The sequence below is a fragment of the Periplaneta americana genome, chromosome 11 (genome assembly GCF_040183065.1).
Source record: "Periplaneta americana isolate PAMFEO1 chromosome 11, P.americana_PAMFEO1_priV1, whole genome shotgun sequence".
NCBI classification, from domain to species: domain Eukaryota; kingdom Metazoa; phylum Arthropoda; class Insecta; order Blattodea; family Blattidae; genus Periplaneta; species Periplaneta americana.
In genome coordinates this window covers 8880834-8902130 of record NC_091127.1, presented here as the reverse complement: position 1 = coordinate 8902130, position 21297 = coordinate 8880834, and the positions used below count along the sequence as shown (strand labels likewise).

At 34.7% G+C, this 21297-nt stretch overlaps 2 protein-coding genes across 8 annotated transcripts in view; one reads left to right on the top strand and one right to left on the bottom strand.

Moving 5' to 3' along the window:
• Window positions 1-1185: 1185 nt before the first annotated feature.
• LOC138708764 (cold shock domain-containing protein CG9705) lies at window positions 1186-6312 on the bottom strand. Of its 5 annotated transcripts, none has more exons than XM_069838926.1 (4): window positions 6199-6312; window positions 5266-5433; window positions 3850-3972; window positions 1186-2089 (listed from the first exon to the last, which is right to left on the bottom strand). In XM_069838926.1, exons 2-4 carry the CDS (start codon window positions 5409-5411, stop codon window positions 1909-1911), a joined length of 450 nt encoding a protein of 149 aa, XP_069695027.1. In that variant the 5' UTR covers window positions 5412-5433; window positions 6199-6312; the 3' UTR covers window positions 1186-1908. The 5 variants fall into 5 exon arrangements, with proteins under 5 accessions (XP_069695027.1, XP_069695026.1, XP_069695024.1 ...); XM_069838925.1 differs by having other exon boundaries at window positions 6173-6307; XM_069838923.1 differs by having other exon boundaries at window positions 6177-6307.
• Window positions 6313-6571: 259 nt separating this feature from the next.
• Miro (mitochondrial Rho GTPase) overlaps window positions 6572-21297 on the top strand; it is a 53625-nt gene continuing 38899 nt past the window's right edge. For all 3 annotated transcript variants that reach the window (XM_069838921.1, XM_069838919.1, XM_069838920.1), the window contains exon 1: window positions 6572-6726. The gene's annotated coding sequence lies outside the window, so the exon portion shown is untranslated. The remainder of the gene's footprint in view (window positions 6727-21297) is intronic.

The window sequence follows — 21297 nt, the reverse complement described above, 5'->3', positions numbered from 1 at the left end:
GATTGAGGGAAATTGGAGTACACCGAGAAAAAATTCTTTACAACATCTTTGTCCACCATAAATTCCATAATGATCTGGCTGGGGATCGAACATGTGCTGCCTAGGTGGAAGATCAACACACTAGCACTTGAACTACAGATGCGGCTCCATAGATACATCTCAGACAAAACTGATATACGAAGTTGGCATGTGACATAAAATAGATGTAGAAGTTCGTAGTGTTTTTGTTTATCACAGCACTGCATTCTTAGGAGATTGTTTATCGTTTGTCATTTGAATTTCTGTGCTTGTAAATACGCCTTGAATTTTGCGGATCTGAAGAAAGTTTGTTCTATTTGTGAGCTAAAGAAAATAGTGTGTCTAAGTGAAAAAAGAATTGTTTATCGTTTGTCATTTATTTGAATTTCTGTGCTTGTAAATACACCTTGAATTTTGCGGATCTGAAGAAAGTTTGTTCTATTTGTGAGCTAAAGAAAATGGTGTGTCTAAGTGAAAAAAGAATTGTTTATCGTTTGTCATTTGAATTTCTGTACACCTTGAATTTTGCGGATCTGAAGAAAGTTTGTTCTATTTGTGAGCTAAAGAAAATGGTGTGTCTAAGTGATAAAAGAATTGTTTGTCATTTGAATTTCTGTGTTTGTAAATACACCTTGAAGTTTGCGGATCTGAAGAAAGTTTGTTCTATTTGTGAGCTAAAGAAAAATGGTGTGTCTAAGTGAAAAAAGAATTGTTTATCGTTTGTCATTTATTTGAATTTCTGTGTTTGTAAATACGCCTTGAATTTTGCGGATCTGAAGAAAGTTTGTTCTAGTTGTGAGCTAAAGAAAATGGTGTGTCTAAGTGAAAAAAGAGATTGTTTATCGTTTATTTGAATTTCTGTGCTTGTAAATATGCCTTGAATTTTGCGGATCTGAAGAAATTTTGTTCTATTTGTGGGCTAAACAAGATGGAGTGGCAAGTGGGGAAAAAACTAACACTTCCATCATAATCTTCTGATTGAGTTTAATAGAAGAGCAAAGGCAGCTCATTTTTCATGATTATCACCTTCATCCCATATATTTAGAAACCTCAATTACATCTCTTCATACTAACAAATATGATAAAAGGAATAGGTTAGTGTAAGAATGGATATGACAGTAAGCAGGTTCAACTTATGAATGTAAAATATCAAATACACTATAAAAATATAGATGAGTAAATTTATTTATGTATATCATGTTACATATTTCTGCAAAATACACTATGGTCAAAAACTTGTTTAAAAATAGCTGCATAAAAATTTCCAAACCAAAATATCAAACTGTCTGTCTACACGTGTATATACGTACATAATAATTGTCACAAATATTTCAAGGAAAAATAATACAGCAATAAAATCTAGTTCTATATGTAAATAATGAAAATGATTTATATAAATGCCAAACAAAGGCACATGTAATGCATATAGCAATTTTTTTTTAAATGCAACATATAAATGTTCAACAAAAGCTTGTTTATGAATGTATTCCATTACATTGACACACTACTATATTCAACCAGGTTTGTATTACATCTACATTAACCTGAATGACCTAGTTAATGTCAGAACAGGTTTACTAACTAATAACCCTTCTAATATTGTACTCTACAATTGTGTCGTTGAAGTCAGACTTTCATGTTTCTGCACATATTACAAATGCACATAAAATATGCTTAAAATATATCATAATAACTTAATAATGGCAGAAACTGTTGTAACAACAATAATAATATTAAGAGAATACACAAATTAATAATTCTCAATGAAGAAGACAATGACATAAACCCAGTATTGTTTAGGAAATCATTATCAAGCATGAACACATGCCTACTAATGAAGAGGAAGTCATGGCACGGGAATGCAGTCTTCAGTTCACAGAACCTTGCATTTCAGTGACTATGAGATTCACAGCATTCTTCGCTTACTGGGCAGTCCCACCTAAGATGCACTTCAGGGGTCAGATTTACTATATGTACATTGATTGCCTGATATTTCTCGTACTTCGGTGGAATAGGACAAAGTTTGAATTTCACTTCATCACCTGGCAGTGGTACATATTCTCCTTCAATACTGAAACAAAATAAAATGAAAATTATTGAATTTCTTGACGTTTATATTGTATCAGTCTAATATAAAAATTATAAGCATCAGTTTTCTTCACATAATCATGTTTGTCTGTGCAGACAATTTATTAAGATGCAACAAGAAACTCATTTCAAGAACTACACAGAAATACCCTTTCCAGCATCACCAATACTGAAAAAGGCAGGTTGTGATGTGTTATGTGATAACTAGAGCTCGGATTTTATGTAATATGAAAATGGCTAAATATGTGGAGCTTTTTCCAAAAGGTACCAAATCCAACTGAACAAATTTTACAGGAGAGCAAAAAAACTTACTGAAGCTACAATAATTATTGTAATAAATCAATATTTGATTTAGGCTTTTTCTGCAGCTCTGAAATTTTAAACTATTCCACATTTTACTCCAATAATGACTTTATTGTCAAACGCCTGGCATTAGAAAACAACAACATTTTACTCCAAAGTTATTGCAAATTTAATTTTGGATTTGTTATGTTTTGGCAAAAAATTCGGAAAGGTTTATATACAGTGAACTTAAGACTAAATAATTTACAATAATAATATATTTTGTGGCATTTAGTATTAATTGCAATGTTGTTTCACATATAAAACAACATTTAGAATTGATATCTTTTCTCAGCAGCAACAAAAGCAAAACTTATCACACCATAGTGAATGTCAATAACATTAATAAAGCTGCATCTGATGCCATGCTATTTACTTTCACGACTCTCTTATAAAGTGAAATTTTCTACAATTCATACTCCCTAACAGAAATAGAGATATGAAGTCAATTTTGTTAGTTTGACATTGCTACTGTTTGGTATTTCTTTCAGTTGAACCAAAATACGATCATATCTTATCCCATTTCTGAGTATTTTGTGCGTACATATTGGTGTCACTGCAGATTCAGAATGATCACCTACTTGTGCTGTTGTAAGATGAATAGCCGGTCGTTTAGCTTCACTAATTTTAAAGCTTTTAGCCTTTGGATCTGTCTTTTACGAGATTTTATGTCTGTGTATCCTATTAAAAATTTTTCCTTTGGCTCACAGCATCTGTATTGGCCCAGTATTGCTTGTTTTCATGTACCATATTTATTTGGTATGGATAAAACTTTACAAAATTTATTATGTTTGTATGAAATTTACGGGTTTTGCACTTCCAGCAACTTTATGCTTTTCCTGTCTCAGTATACTTAAGATGGCGTTTATTCCGTCGGATCCCGGCCAACTAGTCACTCATAATGAGTGCACCTCAGCACATGTGTGGACTTCAGTCCTACGTTCATAGATATCTATGACATAGTGCAGAGGGCGGCCACTAGAGGGAACCCAAGAGTTGGAATTTAAAACTGAGACGATTCTGTCCAGCGCCGTGGTGGGTATCCAGTGTGGCTTAGTGGATAAAGCGTCAGCACGTAGAGCTGAAAACCCGGGTTCAAATCCCGGCGCCGGAGAGAATTTTTCACCGTTTCATTACTCTTTCATCGTATGATGACGCAGAATATCTGCATGGAAATATCATATGTACTTCGATACATTAAAATAATATATCAGTATACTTTGTTTATAATGAATTCGCAAATATTTTACGCTTCTTTTACTTTCACTAGTAGAATTAAATTATTTAAAGGAATATAAAATTATAGAAATGCTGAATTATTAAAACCATTACCTGGCTCAACGTTCATGTATTATAATAACTCCCACACACTGATTTCCATTCAGTATATTAGAAACTTACTCTGAGATATGTACAAATATATCTTCGCCAGATGTGTTTCGTGTGATAAATCCATGACCTTTTGAGCGACAGAACATTTTAACTTTCCCATGTTCTGTTGGATTCTCAAACGCTCTTGCTGATCTGAAAGTAAATAAAGATAAAGACATAATGTATGAAAGAAAATTTATAACAAGGTTTATAAATGTCTTAAAAGTTTCAAGATTTGAATTCAAAATTATATTACTATGCAACCCTATTCTTATATTTAATTTAATACTCCTTAATGCCTGTTTTTCTAAGTAGGCACAAATTGTCTTCAACAGTAAACAAAATCATGTTTTGTACTTATTTATTGTGTGTTTCTGTCAAGTGCTAATATGATGGTGTCATAATAGTACATTTTGCAACGAGCCTATAATGGTAGTAATTAAGACGCGAGTATGTTTATGAAACGAGCGTCTTAATTACCATTATTGTCAAGTTTCATACGACTTTTTATGCTCGACCATATTTATAACTTGAAATTATTCATAAGTATTCATGTTATTCTTATCTGACTGAGGAGCGGAACTGACCTTGTGCAATACCTCGTAAATTGTGAGATGTGCGCAGACGCGAAAGTATTGATTTTTTCCGAGAAACAAATGTCGACATTGACCTTGATATAATCTAGAGAGTAAAATAAACATTAATCTTGATATAACCTTGAAATTGAATTAGACATTGAAAAACGAGATGACAAATTGAATTTATTTGAATATTATTTACAATTAACGCTAATTATTATAGTAACAGAACTGACTTTATTTCAAATATAGGTGATTTATTGTTGTCTTCGATTACATATCCGAGAATAATCGATACTTGCGCTTTCATATTACTACAATGGTATTTTCTGATTGGTGGAACACCTGAACTTTAATGAGGTCCATTAAAGGGCTGCTACCAGGTGTATAATTACTACATTTCGGCATGGTCGAGCATAAAATAATACATGAAGGCTAAATGTGATCTCAAATAATAAATTTCAACTTCCTTTTTAACATTTAACATAACATTTGAATTTGGGTGAAAACAGTTAATAAAGTACCACAATGACAGCCAAATTACTGCCTGACAAAACAGTAACACATTTTGTTACACAACACAAGTTGATGACTGATGATTATAATATACCCTAATATAGTGCAGTAACAACAATTTTCTTTATAATTTTTTCGCTACATAGCATCCACTTCTTCCAATAACAGAATCCCAAAGCATTCTTGTGAAGATAGCCATAGTAGACATAGATAGATTACAGTCTTTAATCAGACAGTAAGAAGCAAACGTGTATTTACTGAACATGAAGCTAGGACTGTGGCCTAAACTAGGGCCTAAGTCTTTTATGACCTCACTTGCTGGCTTAACTTACTTTATGTTTACACTACTCACGTGGATTCTGTTCTGGTACGTCGTGTAACTATTGGGCTCGGCACTTGTAATTTGGGACTGCTACCTGGAGATTCTGGAGATAAAAGTGATGGACTATGTGGTTTTCCACCAATTCTGGACTGCTCCGACGATAAATGGTCTGACATTTTTATAACGTCAACAAATAATCTGTAATTGTATTGATAAACGTTCAGTTAGAGTTAAGTGATAAGACAACTGTGCAATTTGTACTTCTCAAAACACAAATATCCAATTTTAAAAAAGGTAATGTACCCGGCCCATTTCAACACCGCTATGATGCCATCTTCCACCGGTGTTGAAATGGGGTCCGTCATAAAGGTACATTACCTTTTTAAAAATTGTAACACTTTTAACGTTTTTAACTACAGGAAGTTTTAAAGTTTGGTAATCTTTTACATTATAGTGTTAAAATGAACATAAGAAACAATGACAAAAATCCAGTTCCGATTCCCGACGGGAAACGGGGCTATCCTACAGTGAGCCACGGCACTTCTATGAATCAGTAAATAAAATATTAGCGTTTTCGTAAAATAAGAGTATTTTCCCTGGACCAAATGCAACAAAACTGTTTAAATACGCATTATCATAGTTCATAGTAGCTGTTCTTAAATACAGTACTAAAGTCGTATAGGTTATGTTATAACCATGAGGAAACGATATACTTTTCTGTTGATTAAATTTTGATTTAATCAATATACATGAATTATCTACACGCTTGTTTCAACTTTATAGAAGTGATATGACTGAAACTTCTTAGATAGCACATTACATCCAATAAACATACTTTATCACTTCTGAACCTTGTGATCTAAAGACGTTACGTAATATTGCGAACAACAAACTATAGAATCAGAAACAAGAAAGCAATTTTTTTGTATTTACGTACGTACAGAACAAAATAAATTCAAGAACCTGTGTTTAATAAATACGCCGATAAAAACAGGGAAAAGAGTGTGTACAGTACACACAGATCACAATAGGTGGCGTTTTTATACAAAAAATTATTCGCCCCCCCCTCCCCCTACCGCCCGATAGGCCTATGAAATGTATAACGTAATTACAAATATCTCTGGATATAATGCGGGCCTTTAGGGCATCTGTTCCTTTTCGGATTCTCTACCTCTTTAATCATTTTGCACAATATAAATTACATTTTTCTCCATAATTATTTTATCTTCTGTTTATGCTGAAGCTTATCGTATCATAATGCTTAAGAGCTAAACATTATTATCACAGAGAAATTTCTAACGTAGAAGGGATGTTTGAGTTGTAGTGAAGGAAAATTCCCATCACAATTTTGGCTACTCTGACTACAATTGTAGCAATCGTCGTGGGGGTTTTGACAGTGGGGTGTAAAGCGGTGTGAATTTAATGGTTAATGCGGATGAAAGTTTGAATTAACAGTTCTTAGTATTAGCATTAAGGCGTAGAAATTAACAGGTAATGTGCACTTTTTCAAACATAATTGTTTAAAAATAATAAAAACTGATAGTCGTGAACTTGAGATTTATAGATGTGTAGTAGTAATCCTTGAATTAACCTTTGATGAAGGTCTCTCTGCTGTTTGTCTTATTATTTAGTTGTTTTCGCTATCACTTTACGAATTATATATAGCCTAAGGTAAATGTAAAACTTTATAGGAGTCGTGTATATTAATGTGAAAAGCATTAATCATTACATGAATGTTGAAAGATTATAAAAAATCGATGTTTGTGTTGCAGAATTTTACTCTCTAAATCAATAGACCTATGTGCTTGTACGTTAGAATAATGACGAAGTTAAGTCATTTTTTACGAAATAATTGTTGTAACGAATAAGAGTTAATGGAAATTGAGGTTTTATTTCTCAAGGATATCACTTTAGAATCAAAATGCCAGTGAACAAATTTGTTATTAACGACAACCGTTAAATATCACAACAATGTTGATACAAATACCACAATAATCCTCTCCTCTGGTTAATGCTGCTGATTCATAAACAAGCTAGACGTCGGTTGCGTAGACAGAGAGAGCATAGCTTTTGGTGGCACTGAACTTCTTGACTCTGTCGTAGGATCTTGCAATTTTTCATACAACTCTAGTGTATCTCTGCTCTCTTCAACTCCCGACTCATCCGCGTGCCTAGCAGTTTATTGAAACTGATCTGTTGCTGGTTTTAAGTCTTGTAGTTCAACTTCAGACGTTTCTTGGGTTAGGTAATCACCTCCGGGAGCGAGCTACCTAGTGGAGACTGTAGTCTCTTGTCCATCAACCAGTCTAACATGTACGTAGTCTGGATTTGCTTCTAAAAGCTCTACCTCTTCTACCACCGGATCATACTTGCTCGTGCGAACATTTTTCTTCATTAAGAACGTCCCGGGTTTGGTTAACCACATGAGCACAAAGACATCGATGCATGTTCTCCGTGGGTGAGAAAACATTTTCTCATATGATGTCGCATTTGTAATAGGCTTACTTACTTACTGGCTTTTAAGGAACCCGGATGTTCATTGCCGCCCTCACATAAGCCCGCCATTGGTCCCTATCCTGAGCAAGATTAATCCAGTCTCTATCATCATATCCCACCTCCCTCAAATCCATTTTAATATTATCTTCCCATCTATGTCTCGGCCTCTCTGAAGGTCTTTTTCCTTCCGGCCTCCCAACTAACACTCTATATGCATTTCTGGATTCGCCCATATGTGCTACATGCCCTGCCCATCTCAAACGTCTGGATTTAATGTACCTAATTATGTAAGGTGAAGAATACAATGCGTGCAGCTCTGCGTTGTGTAACTTCCTCCATTCTCCTGTAACTTCATCCCTCTTAGCCCCAAATATTTTCCTAAGCACCTTATTCTCAAACACCCTTAACCTATGTTCCTCTCTCAAAGTGAGAGTCCAAGTTTCACAACCAAAAAAAAAAAAACAACCGGTAATATAACTGTTTTATAAATTCTAACTTTCAGATTTTTTGACAGCAGATTGGATGATAAAAGCTTCTTAACCGAAGAATAACAGGCATTTCCCATATTTATTCTTTGTTTAATTTCCTCCCGAGTATAATTTATATTTGTTACTGTTGCTCCAAGATATTTGAACTTCTCCACCTCTTCAAAAGATAAATTTCCAATTTTTATACTTTCATTTCGTACAATATTCTGGTCACGAGACATAATCATATACTTTATCTTTTCGGAATTTACTTCCAAACCTATCTCTTTACTTGCTTGCAATAAAATTTCCGTGTTTTCCCTAATCGTTTGTGGATTTTCTCCTAACATATTCATGTCATCCGCATAGACAAGCAGCTGATGTAACCCGTTCAATTCCAAACCCTCTCTGTAATTTGTAATAGGCTATATAGTATTTATAGTATACATAATAATAAGAGTAGTAGGGTGTTGTCCTGCTCATAGCTATGCCCTGTAACGTCAAAAACAATTTTAGCTCCTGTGACATGAAGTCCCTCTGTCAGAGTGAATTTAGGCTGGCATTCCAAAACCAGCAAAGATCTCTCTAAGTTTTGTGACGACAGTAATCGTCTATGAATTTACACATAGTATAGCTAACAGAAGCCTAGAGTGCTATTCCACTATTGTGAGCAAGTATTGGTTCTTTGAAATCTATACTTGGTCTTTTAAATGGTACTGTAGCTTTGATTAGTTTTTTCTTCGTTTTTGACGAAACAGGATTTAATTTCATTACAGACTGGACAAGCATCTTGGTAATATTGCTTACTTCTTGTATGGAGAAGAGCCAGTGGTATAGAGATTAGACTATCGCATGAACCTCTCTTCCTATTGACGAACTTTTCTGTTCTGACTTGCTCAAAATCTTGAAAAGAACACTACCAGCCTTTCTTCATAACTTAGTGTCAAAGTCGGAAGCATCTGTTTAACCCTAAAAGATATATCACAGTGATGAGGAACATCATAATAAATAATAAAAAATAAAAAATTACAAGTTGGAGGGATTTTCTGTGATTTGTCCTAAGCCTTTGAATGTATAAACCATAAAATGCTGCTAGATAAATTAGATTATTATGGAATTAAAGGTGTTGTACACCAATGGTTTCACTCATATCTCATAGATAGGAAACAGAAAGTTGAAATCAATACAACTATGAAATCTGCCTCGGCATGGGGAACTATTAATAATGGAATTCCTCAAGGATCAATATTAGGTCCCCTACTTTTTCTAGTCTTCATAAATGATCTTGCCCCCCTAATAAAAGATGTAGGTCATCCTATATTATTTGCAGATAACACAAGTATAGTAATTACAGCCAATAACTCCAACACATTCCAATCTTCAACAGAGGAAATTCTCTTCAAAATATGTGACTGGTTCTCAGTCAATAAATTAATACTTATTAAACTGTGACAAAACTAACATAATTCAATTTAAATCCTGTCCAAATTCAACCTCGCAAATTTTTAGCGCAATAATTAACAATAGATCCCTATTAGAAACAACAACAAACAAATTTCTTGGCTTAAAAATCGATAATGTGTTAAATTGGAAAAATCATATTAAAGAAATTACCCCCAAACTAAATTCAGCATGTTTTGCTATTAGATCTATGCAAAAGATAGTAAATATCAATACCTTAAAAACAATATACTTTGCATACTTTCACTTGGTAATGAGTTTTGTAATAATATTCTGGGGAAATTCCACAGATAGTAACAGTATATTCCTATTACAAAAAAGAGCAATTAGAATAATAGTAGGTGCCAAATCTAGGGAATCTTGTAGGACTATTTTAAAAAACTACAAATAATGCCCATGGCTTGTCAATATATCTTTCCATTATTAATCTTCCTCGTATGTAATCGTGAAAACTTTGTAACTAATTCAACAGTTCATAGCATAAATACACGTGAAAAAATGACTTTAATTAATTGATGAACTAGTGGACTTACTCGTGTTAAATATGTAATATTTGTCCGGCTTACAGCTGTTTCAGTGCTTAACGCACCATCATCAGAGCCTACTAGATCGCGGCGTCATCTCGAACTTCTCTGCCTGTTAGGAGGGTGTGTTTTATTGTTGGAAGGTGTTGAAGTGTGGAGTCGAATAGTGTGTGTGTACTGAAATTGATCTGTGTGTTGAGAATTTGATCGGGGTGTGTTTTAGTGTGTTTGTATATTTCGTATTGTTCTAGTGACATCTCAACACACAAAAAACACAAACAAATAAATACGACCACACAGGTGTATACAAACTCAAATGTAATAGTTGCGACAAGTTCTACATAGGACAGGCAGGCAGATCATTCCAAACATGCTACAAAGAACACATTAAAGCTATAACCAGAGGACACAATACATCTACATACGCCGATCACATAACCAATACTAACCATACATACAATAACATAAATACGGACATGGAAATCCTACACACACAACCCAAGAACCAAAAACTCAACACACTAGAACAATACGAAATATACAAACAAACTAAAACACACCCCGATCAAATCCTCAACACACAGATCAATTTCAGTACACACACACTATTCGACTCCACACTTCAACACCTTCCAACAATAAAACACACCCTCCTAACAGGCAGAGAAGTTCGAGATGACGCCGCGATCTAGTAGGCTCTGATGGTGCGTTAAACACTGAAACAGCTGTAAGCCGGACAAATATTACATATTTAACACGAGTAAGTCCACTAGTTCATCAATTAATCATATTCAAGTGTTAAAAGTGGTGTATGCTATATTCAAAATGGAAAATGACTTTCATACTCCATCGGCAAGTCTATCATGCTATCAAAAAGGAGTGCGTTATATGGCAGTAAACATTTTAATAGCCTCCCTATCAATATAAAAAATGAAACTCAAAACATAAGATTATTTAGGACCAAATTAAAGAGGTACCTAATTTCTCACGCCTTCTATTCTGTAGGTCAATTCATGACATTCAAAAACGCTTCATGAAATTGATATTAAAACTTTGTGTTGTACTAGTAGACTATATTGTAAATCTTTCTGTATATATTTCAACTAGACTGTGACTATAAATTAAGACTTTATAATACTATTAAGTTTTTTGACTTGTTCCATATTCTAGCTGTGAAGCAATGTATGAGTACCTGGAATATTAATACAGTAAATACAATACAATACATCCTCTGTGAGAGAGCTTAGCTTCTCCCCTTACCTATTGATGTATGTAAGTACTCATATTGTGCTCTGTTTAGAATACAAGTTCCCCTTCCTGATATGTCATCTTCTATTGCAGATAGGGTGGCCTTTGTTACAGCTTGTTTCAGAGCATTGAAGCTTCTATGCCTTCATCTGATAGGGGAAAACGTTTCTTGTGCAGTAATGGGCGAATCTTTTAAAAGAAGTAGGGCGTGAGTATGGAATAGAAACTTATGAGCCAATGTACGCGTGTTGCAAACTATTCAATTTAGATTCCATTACCTATGTTATACGACATACATTAATATGTATAAGCATCATGTGAACACGATGCGAGAAGTCAGTCACAGCCGAGCCAGCACAAAGCATACAGCAACCTCCTCACTCCTCATCATCAGGTAAATCTTGCACTATAGCCTATATCAGCGGCGGATTTTCAGGGGAGGCAAGGGAGTCCCTACCTCCCCTAATATCTTGCCAGAACACAATATGGCAGTAATAATTCTAGCTGAATTAAGATCACAGACAAGTTACAGCAAATTTTTCAAATTCAGATTCAAATTTATTTACAATTTACATACGAATTGAATACACACACACACACATATATATATATATATATATATATATATATATATATAATTTGAACTGGTAATGGAAATTATGGGAAAACGGCTGAACGGATTTTAATGAGTGACTCCTCATTTTCATGCCTGGCATCCAAAGTTTTTCGGAAAAGTAGTAGTTTTCAGTGAAATGTCAATTTTCCTACATAATTTTCCTATTTTCCAAAATCCATCTGTTGTCAGTTTTGAGAACTAATTTTGTCGAATCACGGCCGACTTGATTGAATTTCAGATCAAAACACACACTACAATAAACAATAGGCTATTACACGAAGGCCATGACCTGCAGGATTGCCGACATATTTAGAGCACAATTCAATTTGTTATTAAAAACTGATTCTGTAGTGTATAATTTTCTGAGTACAACTGTGTATTGGATATCCAAATCTACGAAACTTGAGGTGGTTTGATGACATTATTACCATTAGAAATTAAATATTATTATAGTTAATATCATGATGCATCTATTTTTCATTAATTGTACATAATATTGATGCTATATTGATGACATGAAAGTGAAACGTTTTGTGGTTATGTAAGTAAATGTAGAGAATATCTTAATTTAGATCTTCATTTCTATAATTTACTGAGTGGCTGGTATATATAACTACAAAACTTAAGTAAGATAATAATATTGTTATTAAAAATCAAATATTTTTGTACTTATTAACTCAGTGGGTTGGGTCTTTTTCATATACTTAATGGCTGTGTAGTGTAGATATTGATATGTGTCATTGTCTTCAGTATTGGCTCAAGAGAGCGCAAAAATTACAGTTCCTAAGGAAAGATCAAGAGGTATTACTTACTGATAAAATAAGAGGCCTAGAAAATTTTGTAGTCTCCAGATCATTTCAGCAAGATCTCTTAGTAGGATAAAATGATTTTACGCTCTACATTTCAAGTTCTACATGCAGGAGCTATACGAAAATGCTATTGTTCGAAAGCTTAGCAAACCTGACATTTTTTTAACTTTTGCCTACAATCCACAATGACCTGAAATAGCTACTGCTATCGTCCTGACATTGATACTTGCGTTTTCGCGTTGAAACTCAAAAACTGAAGGTGAATAGGTTCAAGAAAAAGTATTTGGCCTAAAAAAAATCCATTCAGAGGGAGTATGTTTCATTATTATGGAAGCAAATAACTATCAAAGAGACAAGTATTCTTCATTGAAAATAAATCTGAAAAATTTTTATTTTAACGTCTAACGAACTTAGTTTGCAGCAGCATTTGCTGCACAAGCCACTAGTATGAATAGATACCCGAAATGAGCATATGCTCGTGCTCGGGTACAGTCCAGTAGATTACATAAATTTTATAGGGTTCAAATAATAATGCTGATGATATAAATAATAGTAACAATAATAATAATAATAATAATAATAATAATAATAATAGTAATAGAATAATCGTGACAGAAATGATACAAAGATTGTAATACAAAATAATTCATTAATAATAATAATAATAATAATAATAATAATAATAATAACAACAGTGATAAAACAAAAATATTTACAATAATAAAATAAATACTAAGACGGATAAAATAAAATATAAAACCACTAGCGAGAGTTAACACAACTTAAATAAGCATATAATAACCGGAAAAAATGACGAACTCGAAAATCAACAGAAAAGTTCGTTGTATCGCAGATGACAGCAACCGCCGTATTGACATTGTGTTGTGCATTAATGGTAGTAGGGGGGAGCTGAAAGTCTACGTAACTGCCGTTCTCTTCGAATCTTCTCGTACAATCATGGGAAATTAATGCTGGAAAAACAAAATGTCTACGAGTCAAACTGTTCATTATTACCAGGATAAATACAAATAATACTGAAATATATTAATCACGTTTCAGTTATAGATCTCCCCTTTTGTGCAAGAGGTATCATATCAAAATATTTTATGAATGGCGGGGAAAATATAAATTTCAAGAACTTTCTAGTGACAAGATACAGAGACAAGTACAAAATGACGAATATTTTTCCTTTAATATTAATTTTACTATTCACTACAACTAAGATGTAAGTTACGCAGAAGTCTACCACATTCAGAGTCGACATCTAGCAACCTGCAGTCTCTATGCGAGAGCGGGAGAGAGGAGTCGGCTACGTCACTCTACTCCCTGGTAACCATGACAATAGCAGTTCAACCAATAAGGTAGCTGGTTAGCGGAGTGTTTAAACTTGACTAGAATGCGCAAGGGGAGCCGCATTTGGAGACGTCCTACCCACTGCTGACAACTGTACTGCTTATAGTCACGGCTGTTTCTGGCTGTATTGGGAAGCTCTCTCTCTTTCTCTCTTCTTGGTTTTAGAAAATTGAGTCACGTGTTGTTAGTTTTTTTTCCCTGCGTAAAAGTTTTCTTTTATGTTGTTAGATTTTTCTCTTGTTTGCGGGTGTTCCTGTTGTTTTTTTCTTTTGAGTTACGAGACGTATTTATTTATACAGTATTTTAAATATATCGAGAGTTTAGAAACAAATGCAGATTTACTTCTAGCTTCTTCTAGTAGCAGTTGTTCAGTACCGGTATGTTGTGACCTAATTGATCGGTTTGCGAAGAAAGAGGATCGTCCAGTTAATTTGCTGTAAAATTAGACTGTGTAATAGCAATGAGCAAGCCCCGGATGCTTAGGTTCAAATCAATTTTGTTGCTATCTTGTTACTGTCGAAATATTGCTTTTGTTATTCGTTTTATGTAGCAAAGAGTAACATTCTTAAATTTAATATGACCTATAAAGACCTAAATCGTAGATTAGGACTTAAATTGTCCTAAAGAGAGGCAATCTTTACCAAACCGTTGTAATATGTTAACAGTATGTTATTTATTTTTATTTTTTTCCCGTAAAATCATATAAATTCCTAAACATAAAATTTAAAATCCTAAAATATAAATTGGAAAACCTAATTTTAGTTATTATAATGTACCGAAGTACATATGATATTTCCATGCAGATATTCTGCGTCATCATACGATGTAAGAGTAATGCCAACTAGTCACTCATAACGAGTGCACCTCAGCACATGCGTGGACTTCGGTCCTACTTTCATAGACATCTATGACGTAGTGCAGAGGGCGGCCACTAGAGGGAACCCAAGAGTTGGAGCTTAATCTGAGATGATTCTGTCCGACGCCGGGGTGGTATCCGGTGTGGCTTAGTGGATAAAGCATCAGCACGTAGAGCTGAAAACCCGGGTTCAAATCCCGGCGCCGGAGAGAATTTTTCTCCGTTCCATTACTCTACATCGTCTAATTTTAGTTTCTTAAAGCCTATAAATTCTGCACTTGGTAATGAGGTACATCACAGGTCTTATATTTTTATATTTTCCTTAGTCACATCTTGGCCTCCTCAACTTTCAAACCCACTGTCTGCTACTGGCCTATACAAAAAGTTTTCAAACAGAAACATACACCCGAATATTACAATACTTTATTTGTTTTCACAGTCAAACTCAGCCAAAACTGACTCTCGCAACGTGTGAATACTTTCCATCAGAAGAACATGTACAGTACAACAAGTTTCAAAATGATACAAGATTGCTAGTCATATAATTTGTTAATTTTAATCTATTCAACACGTTAAATTTTAACCATATGTTTTATCCTGTATACAACTTGTAAGACTTACATGTTTATGCTCGACCATGCCGAAATGTAGTAATTATACACCTGGTAGCAGTCCTTTAATGCATGTCATTAAAGTACACCTACTCATTAAAGTATAGGTGTTTTCAGCCAATGACAACTCAGCTTACAGATGTTCAGCCAATGACAAGTCAGCTTTGTACCGTTATAAAACCGCAAGTATTGATTATTCTCGGATATGCAATCGAAAGAGAATTAGCGAAAAGTCACGGAGGCTGGAAATCCAATACTGTCGCAGAAGGTTATGTTCTGTTACAATAATAATTAGCGTTAATTGTAAATAATATTCAAATAAATTCAATTTGTCATCTCGTTTTTCAATGTCGAATTCAATAATCAAGGTTATACCAAGTTTTTAACGGGATTACACCACGGTCAATGACATTATTGTTCCTCGGAAAAAAATCAATACTTTCGCATCTGCGCACATCTCACAATTCACGACCTAGAACAAGGTTACTTCCGATCTTGTCAGATACAAATAAAATGTATACATCTGAATAATTTCAAGTTAGAAATATGGTCGAGCATAAAAAGTCGTATTAAACTCGCCTATAATGGTAATTAAGAAGCTCGTATGAAAATTATGAAACTTGCTTGCGCTCGTTTCATAAACATCCATACTCGCTTCTTAATTACTATCATTATAGGCTCGTTGCATAATGTACTATTATTGAATTTCCTAACCAACCATGAATTGCTGTGTCTCACAATTATGTGTTATATCCTTGATCTGAAGATGGCAAATATTGCCGAAACGTTAATTTGATTTCTTATAGTATTTAATGACTATTTTGTACTTTGATAAGCACGTAGACCAGGACTGTAGAATCCGTAAGTAGGGGAAATATGTCAGTCTCACTCCACTTCTATTGGGGATGATTGACTTCTGCATAGAGTTGTTGACATTCTTTGCGTGTGGAAGGTCCATCAGTGGCGGCACTGTAATTTTCAAAAAAGATTGTAATGAAGTCATTGTATTTATAATGCGTTATGTCGTTTCAAAGTTTACGATTATGCTAGATTTTCTGTCGATAGTTTCTTTGAGATTTGTTTGCACCTAGCCTAAACTTTCCTCCTATTATCACCTATGGAAACATAAATTTGTAGCATTTAAGTAATGAATCTTGAAAGTTAATATAAATGTCACTATTCATTCCAATACAAAATGAACACGAGTGATGTCCTTAATTTAACAGTATATAAATAAATAATCAATATACAAGAGATAGGTTTGGAAATAAATCCCGAAAAGACAAAGTATATACACAGTCTAGTATATACAGTCGCGAAGCTCAATACGTAGTAAATATGCTAACATTAGATAGTTGCTCACTACTAAAATCGCTAATATCACCTCATTACAGGCAATGCAAAATAGAACCGTCACAGTGTATTGTTTCTAGCACCTTCAAAACTCAAGCTTCGTGACTGTATATAGTAGACTGTGGTATATAATTATGTCTCGTGACCAGAATAGTGTACGAAACGGAAATATAAAAATTGGAAATTTATTCTGTGAAGGGGTGGAGAAGTTCAAATATCTTGGAGCAACAGTAACAAATATAAATGACACTCGGGAAGAAATTAAACACAGACTAAATATGAGAAATGCGTGTTATTATTCGGTTGAGAAGCTTCTGTCATCTAGTCTGCTCTCAAAAAAGCTGAAAGTTAGAATTTATAAAACAGTTATATTACCGGTTGTTCTGTATGGTTGTGAAACTTGGACTCTGACTTTGAGAGAGGAACAATGATCAAGGGTGTTTGAAAAAAGTTGATTGAAAACATAGAACATTTACTATAACAACAAAATATACTAGCATTACAAAAGAAAATATAAACACAATTTTTGTGTGTTTATTGCCTACATGTCTTTCTCTTCTGTAGGGGCGTGAGCGTTTATAACTATGATGTCGCACCATCTACCCTTAAGTACTAAATATGATAACCTGTCACTGATAAATTCGACCTTTTTTACTGCTGATTTTATTCTTTTATGAACAAAGAATCCTGTTCCTAATTGGTGATTATTGTTTTCTTCCCCATAATACAACAAGTAATCTCCTATTTGTGATATGCCATTCCCATCTAACCTAACCTCTTGTACTCCCACGAAGTCTATTCTATATCTAGCTAGTTCTTTTGCTACTAATGTTACCCCTCCTGTTCTATAAAGACTAGTTACGTGCACGATTGTATTCTTCACCTGACATAATTAGGAACATTAAATCCAGACGTTTGAGATGGGCAGGGCATGTAGCACGTATGGGCGAATCCAGAAATGCATATAGAGTGTTACTTGGGAGGCCGGAGGGAAAAAGACCTTTAGGGAGGCCGAGACGTAGATGGGAAGATAATATTAAAATGGATTTGAGGGAGGTGGGATATGATGATGGAGACTGGATTAATCTTGCACAGGATAGGGACCGATGGCAGGCTTATGTGAGGGCGGCAATGAACCTTCGGGTTCCTTAAAAGCCATTTGTAAGTAAGTATTACCTACATGTATGTTTGATATAAGTTATTTTAAATTCGCTAATCAAATTCTTCACAGTCTTAACAAATCAGTTCATACGTGCTGCCTTTATTTATCAACTTATTAATTTTCTTTATTACTTCAAACTGGTCAAGCCACATCCAATGCCTTCCCTTCTTGACCTTACAACTGACTTTGTATCTGGAGATGGGACCATGCAGTTCATTGCCATTGACTGTAGGCCTAAACAGTATTTATTTTATTGGGTTATTTTACGACGCTGTATCAACATCTAGGTTATTTAGCGTCTGAATGAAATGAAGGTGATAATGCCGGTGAAATGAGTCCGGGGTCCAGCACCGAAAGTTACCCAGCATTTGCTCGTATTGGGTTGAGGGAAAACCCCGGAAAAAACCTCAACCAGGTAACTTGCCCCAACCGGGATTCGAACCCGGGCCACCTCGTTTCGCAGCCAGACGCCCTAAACAGTAATCCTTTATATATTACAAAGTCATTATAGCACAAAGTACCAACATTGTCGTTGAAAGGCATTTGGCCTCGCAAAATTATTTCTGTGTTTATTTTTCAATTTATTTACTAGTGTTTGTCTTGGGACGGAATACAAACATGCACCTTCTTGTCGACCAAGGTTTGCAGTGTTTATACAGTATCATCTAGTGCCTGTTTCACTGGAATACCTTGCCTTTATTGCGTAATGTCTTCTCTTTGGAGAATCCTTTGACATCTTGCCATCTAAAAATTTCAACGCATTACGGAAATCCAAGACGAGTGTAAAAATTATAACAGTAATTGAATAACCAAGGTCAAAGACATTTCATTAATAAGTGAACTTTGCAGGACTTAGTAAAAAATTAGTTCTTCCATATAAACTTAAAGTGTGTCTGTAGTAGGTCTAGTAGTTACATTTTATATTAATTTTATGTAATAATTGTCTCATGTTATTTAATAAACAAATTAATTATGTTTATTCATAATCAAATTTAAATGCTTATAATAGAATCAATGTTATCATGCAAACTTTGTAGCGGTATAAAGTAACTCTGAAATCGAACCAAAACAGCACTGTCGGATTAATTTTATTTTATAGATAGTTGATAGCCGTCCCAACCAGGATTTAATATAATCAGCCTCCTAATCAATTCTAAATGAAGATTCATTGCCACATCAGTAAATTTAAAAATGCAGTTATATTGTCAGACTCCAAAGCAGCTATTCTATCAATAGTCTCTAAACACACACCTTCATCTCAAACAGCAGAAATAACTAAAATGCTCTCTCAATTAATATCACTCAATAAAAGAATTGTATTCCAATGGATACCATCCCATTGTGGAATCCTGGGAAACGAGAATCCGGATGCATTAGCAAAGAAGGGCAGCACTGCTACTTACAGACCTGTTACTAAATCTACGTATTACTCTGTGAAAAGATTTATTAAATCTACATACTTAGACTTCAACAAACAAAATTTGATAACACAATCCCAAGGGAAAAAATGGAACTCTTTGCATCAAAATCCACAGTTAATTCCCTAGTTACCACGAAAATCGTCTGTAGCTGCATTTAGATTGGCAACAGGCCATGATTGTTTGGCCAAACACCTGCATAGAATTGGAATATATCAGTCCCCTAACTGCCCATTGTGCAACTCAAACCAAGAAATGGATTCGGAACACCTCAAAATCTGTGCTTCAGTGGCTGGTCATGATAATATCTTTGAAAAATATTGGAGTGCAAGAGGTCAAATGACTTTATTGTCAAACGCCTGGCATTAGAAAACAACAAGATATTTGGTCCCCAAATCACTGCAGCATGGCAGATAAATTGCCCGTTTTTCTTTGCACATTTCTCTAGGTTGTTCCTTGCTGTTCTTTGGGATTGAGAATGATCGTGGGATCGAGAATGAGTCCACAATTTTTTTTGGTTTATAACAATGATATCTGCTCTTCAAGTTGAACCGTCAGCAGAAAGGCACCCAATTTCCTCGTACACCTCATACTTATCAGCCCGGCAAAGTTCATTGGCAATCATGGAGCGAATTTTATTATGACGGTCAATTCTCAGTAATTCTCCCTTCTGGAAAAAACCAGAACATGGGCTAAGGTTTCTTGCTCATCACATGTTCTCTTCTGACTGGAATAACGTTGCAGCTCATTTTGATCGATTCAGTCCATTGGCTGCAGGAGAGACCCTTCTTGTTGGAAATCAATGCATTCCCTTTCTTCCAGTGGGAATAAAATGTGACACCTTTCACTCTATTTCTTAAAGGAGTCCTCACGAAGTGTTCTTCTCAAACATTTTGGCCGAAAATCATTAACGTGGCCTGGCGGAAGGGGTAAGTGACTAATACTCAGATCAATTTCGTCTTGAAGGTTTTGGGTAGCAGCAATATAAGGATTGTTTTCATCCAGAAGCAGCCAACATACATTTATGTGCTGAAGAAATGCTTCCCATTGAGCTCTGAAAACTCCTAGACCTCTTAACTTCCGCGGTGAATTATGTATGTCACGAGGTTATTATTGTATTTTAAAGAAGAAAGAATAAGCATTAGCATTTGCAGTAATTGTAAGCATAAGATAAAATTATATACTTACATTATAAAGTTGAAAATCATTCATAAACCAGCTGCTATAAACAGAATGCAATATTTAACCACGTGGAGCCTTAAATATTCTTCAGGACATAATAGATAGAAAGCAAAGCAAAGAGATCGTAGATCATGGAGATGGCTTCAGTCCAAAGATATCACACTTAGAAAATGCGAAATTAAATCTTCTAATAAACTTGGGAATCCTGTGCCGTCACGTCATGGTCTAAGGCATCCTGCCTAGGACTTGCTTTACAGAATGCGTGCTGGTTCAAGTCTTCATGGGGAAGAAATTTTCTCATGAAATTTCAGCCAGTGTATGGGACTTGTGCCTACCCAGCATCGTGATGCACTTGAGCTACGATAGGTAGCGAAATCCGGTTGCAAAAACCAGCTACAACAGCTGGGGAGATCATCGTGCTGATCACACAATACCTCCATCATTCTGGTTGGATGATCGTCCACCTCTGCTATGACATGTGAATGTGAGGCCAGCAGCTGATTGGT